The sequence below is a fragment of the Melanerpes formicivorus genome, unplaced genomic scaffold (assembly GCF_026170545.1).
Source record: "Melanerpes formicivorus ecotype bairdi unplaced genomic scaffold, bMelFor1.0.p_v2 SCAF_177, whole genome shotgun sequence".
Classification (NCBI taxonomy): domain Eukaryota; kingdom Metazoa; phylum Chordata; class Aves; order Piciformes; family Picidae; genus Melanerpes; species Melanerpes formicivorus.
In genome coordinates, this window is record NW_027142529.1 from 79123 (window position 1) to 81243 (window position 2121).

Below are 2121 nucleotides of genomic sequence, written 5' to 3' on the forward strand. Positions count from 1 at the left end.
TCTGTCAGCAGGGACAGGGAGGAGAGCTGGGCACAGAGAAGCAGCTCCTTGACAGGGACAGCTGCCAGCAGCAGGGTCATGGGGAGTGGGGGCAGAGGGATCTGCTGTCAGAGATGCCCTGGCAAGGGGGATCAGGCACCTCTGTGCCATTCTCTGCACTGCAGACACATTTCCCAATGCAACCTTTTGCTCTCCTCTTCTATCCAGCAGAGGCAGTGCCCTCAAAGCTATGGGCTCCAGGTCATAAGTCACAGCCTTGGCAGCTGACATTCATCTGAAGGCTCCTGGAGTGTGCACACAGAAGGAGGACAGAAGCTCTTCAGTTCCATCCTGTGTGCTGCAGAGAGCAGAGCTGGGTAAGGAGACGGCTTCACACCCAGCCCCTCTGCCTTTCTCTCTTCCCTTCACTGTCTCTGCAGCACTGCAGAGCTGTTCCCTGTTTCTCCACCTCTCCATGGGACTCTCATTCCCTGGGATTGGGCTGTTGGTCACTTTCTGTTCTGACACCAGAGGAATCTCCATGGCAATTCTGGGTCCCTGCCGCATTTGAAGCTGTGACGAATCATCCCTGGTTGGTAGTGATGGGGAATGAGCTGATCCATTCCTCATGCAGCTCAGGGACAGGGGTTACAATGAGGCTGAGATAAATGTGCCCTAACTTGTCACTGTCTTTCCTTCCTTGGACAGGTCTCCATGGCCAGAGGCAGCAGATGGCCAACAGCAGCAGATGGCCAACAGCAGCTCCATCACCCACTTCCTCCTCCTGCCATTCCCAGGCACAAGGCAGCTGCAGCTCCTGCACTTCTGCCTCTTCCTGGCCATCTACCTGGCTGCCCTGCTGGGCAATGGCCTCATCATCACCACCATAGCCTGGGACCACCACCTCCACACCCCCATGTACTTCTTCCTCCTCAACCTCTCCATCCTTGACTTGGGCTGCATCTCTACCACAGTCCCCAAATCTATGACAAATTCCCTTTGGGACACCAGAGTCATCTCCTACTCAGGATGTGCTGCACAAGTATTTTTCTTTCTCTTCTTGATTTCAGCAGAGTTTTCTCTCCTCACCACCATGTCCTATGATCGCTATGTTGCCATCTGCAGACCCCTGCACTATGAGACCCTCCTGGGCAGCAGAGTTTGTCTCCAGATGGTAGCAGCTGCCTGGGCCTGTGGGGTTCTCAATGCTTTGCTGCACACAGCCAATACACTTTCCGTGCCCCTCTGCCAGGGCAATGCTCTGGACCAGTTCTTCTGTGAAATCCCCCAGATCCTCAAGCTCTCCTGCTCCGCATCCTACCTCAGGAAAATCGGGCTTATTATGGTCACTATCTGCCTAGCATTTGGCTGTTTCATGTTCATTGTGGTGTCCTATGTGCAGATCTTCAGGGCAGTGCTGAGGATCCCCTCTCAGCAGGGACGCCACAAAGCCTTTGCCACCTGCCTCCCTCACCTGGCTGTGGTCTTCCTGTTTGTCAGCACTGGCATCTTTGCCTACCTGAAGCCCCCTTCCATGTCCTCTCCTTTCTGGAACCTTATTGTGTCAGTTCTGTACTCAGTGGTGCCTCCAGCAGTGAACCCTCTCATCTACAGCCTGAGGAACCAGGAGCTGAAGGCTGCACTGAGCAAACTGATCACTGGATGCTTTCAGAAGCAATAAACTCTTTGTCTTCTCCTGCAGAGCAGTTCTGATGTCACTCAGCGCAGGCCCAGCCTGGCTGCTGGAGTTTTGCTGTTTGTGGTGGATTTTTACTTTTGGCAATGTTGTCATCACCTTTCTATTTCACTCTCTAATTTGCTTTTCTGACTGAGGATTTATGTTGGGGGAGCTGTGCTCCTTGTTTGGTTAATCAAAATAAAGAACCTTTCAGTACCATTTTTTTTTTTTTTGAGGTCCTTCCTCCAAGAATTTTCTGGAGCTCCAGGCACATCTCCTCTGTGCAGAGGTGGAGGGGCAATGAGTCCCAGCACTGCAGCACTGCCAGGGAGAAGCAGTACTTGCTGGACCCCTGGTCATAGTACAAACTGGTCCTCATTTCAGTACAAACTGATCCTCTGTCTCTCTCTGCAATACCAACTCCATCCATCACAGGACAAATTTCATAACCTGCCTCCTCCCAC

At 52.5% G+C, this 2121-nt stretch overlaps 1 protein-coding gene across 1 annotated transcript; it reads left to right on the forward strand.

The window, feature by feature from the left end:
• Nucleotides 1-721: 721 nt before the first annotated feature.
• Nucleotides 722-1660, forward strand: LOC137457395 (olfactory receptor 14A16-like). The gene has a single exon (XM_068169294.1). The coding sequence runs from the start codon at nt 728-730 to the stop codon at nt 1658-1660; it is 933 nt and encodes a 310-aa protein (XP_068025395.1). The 5' UTR covers nt 722-727.
• Nucleotides 1661-2121: the final 461 nt, after the last annotated feature.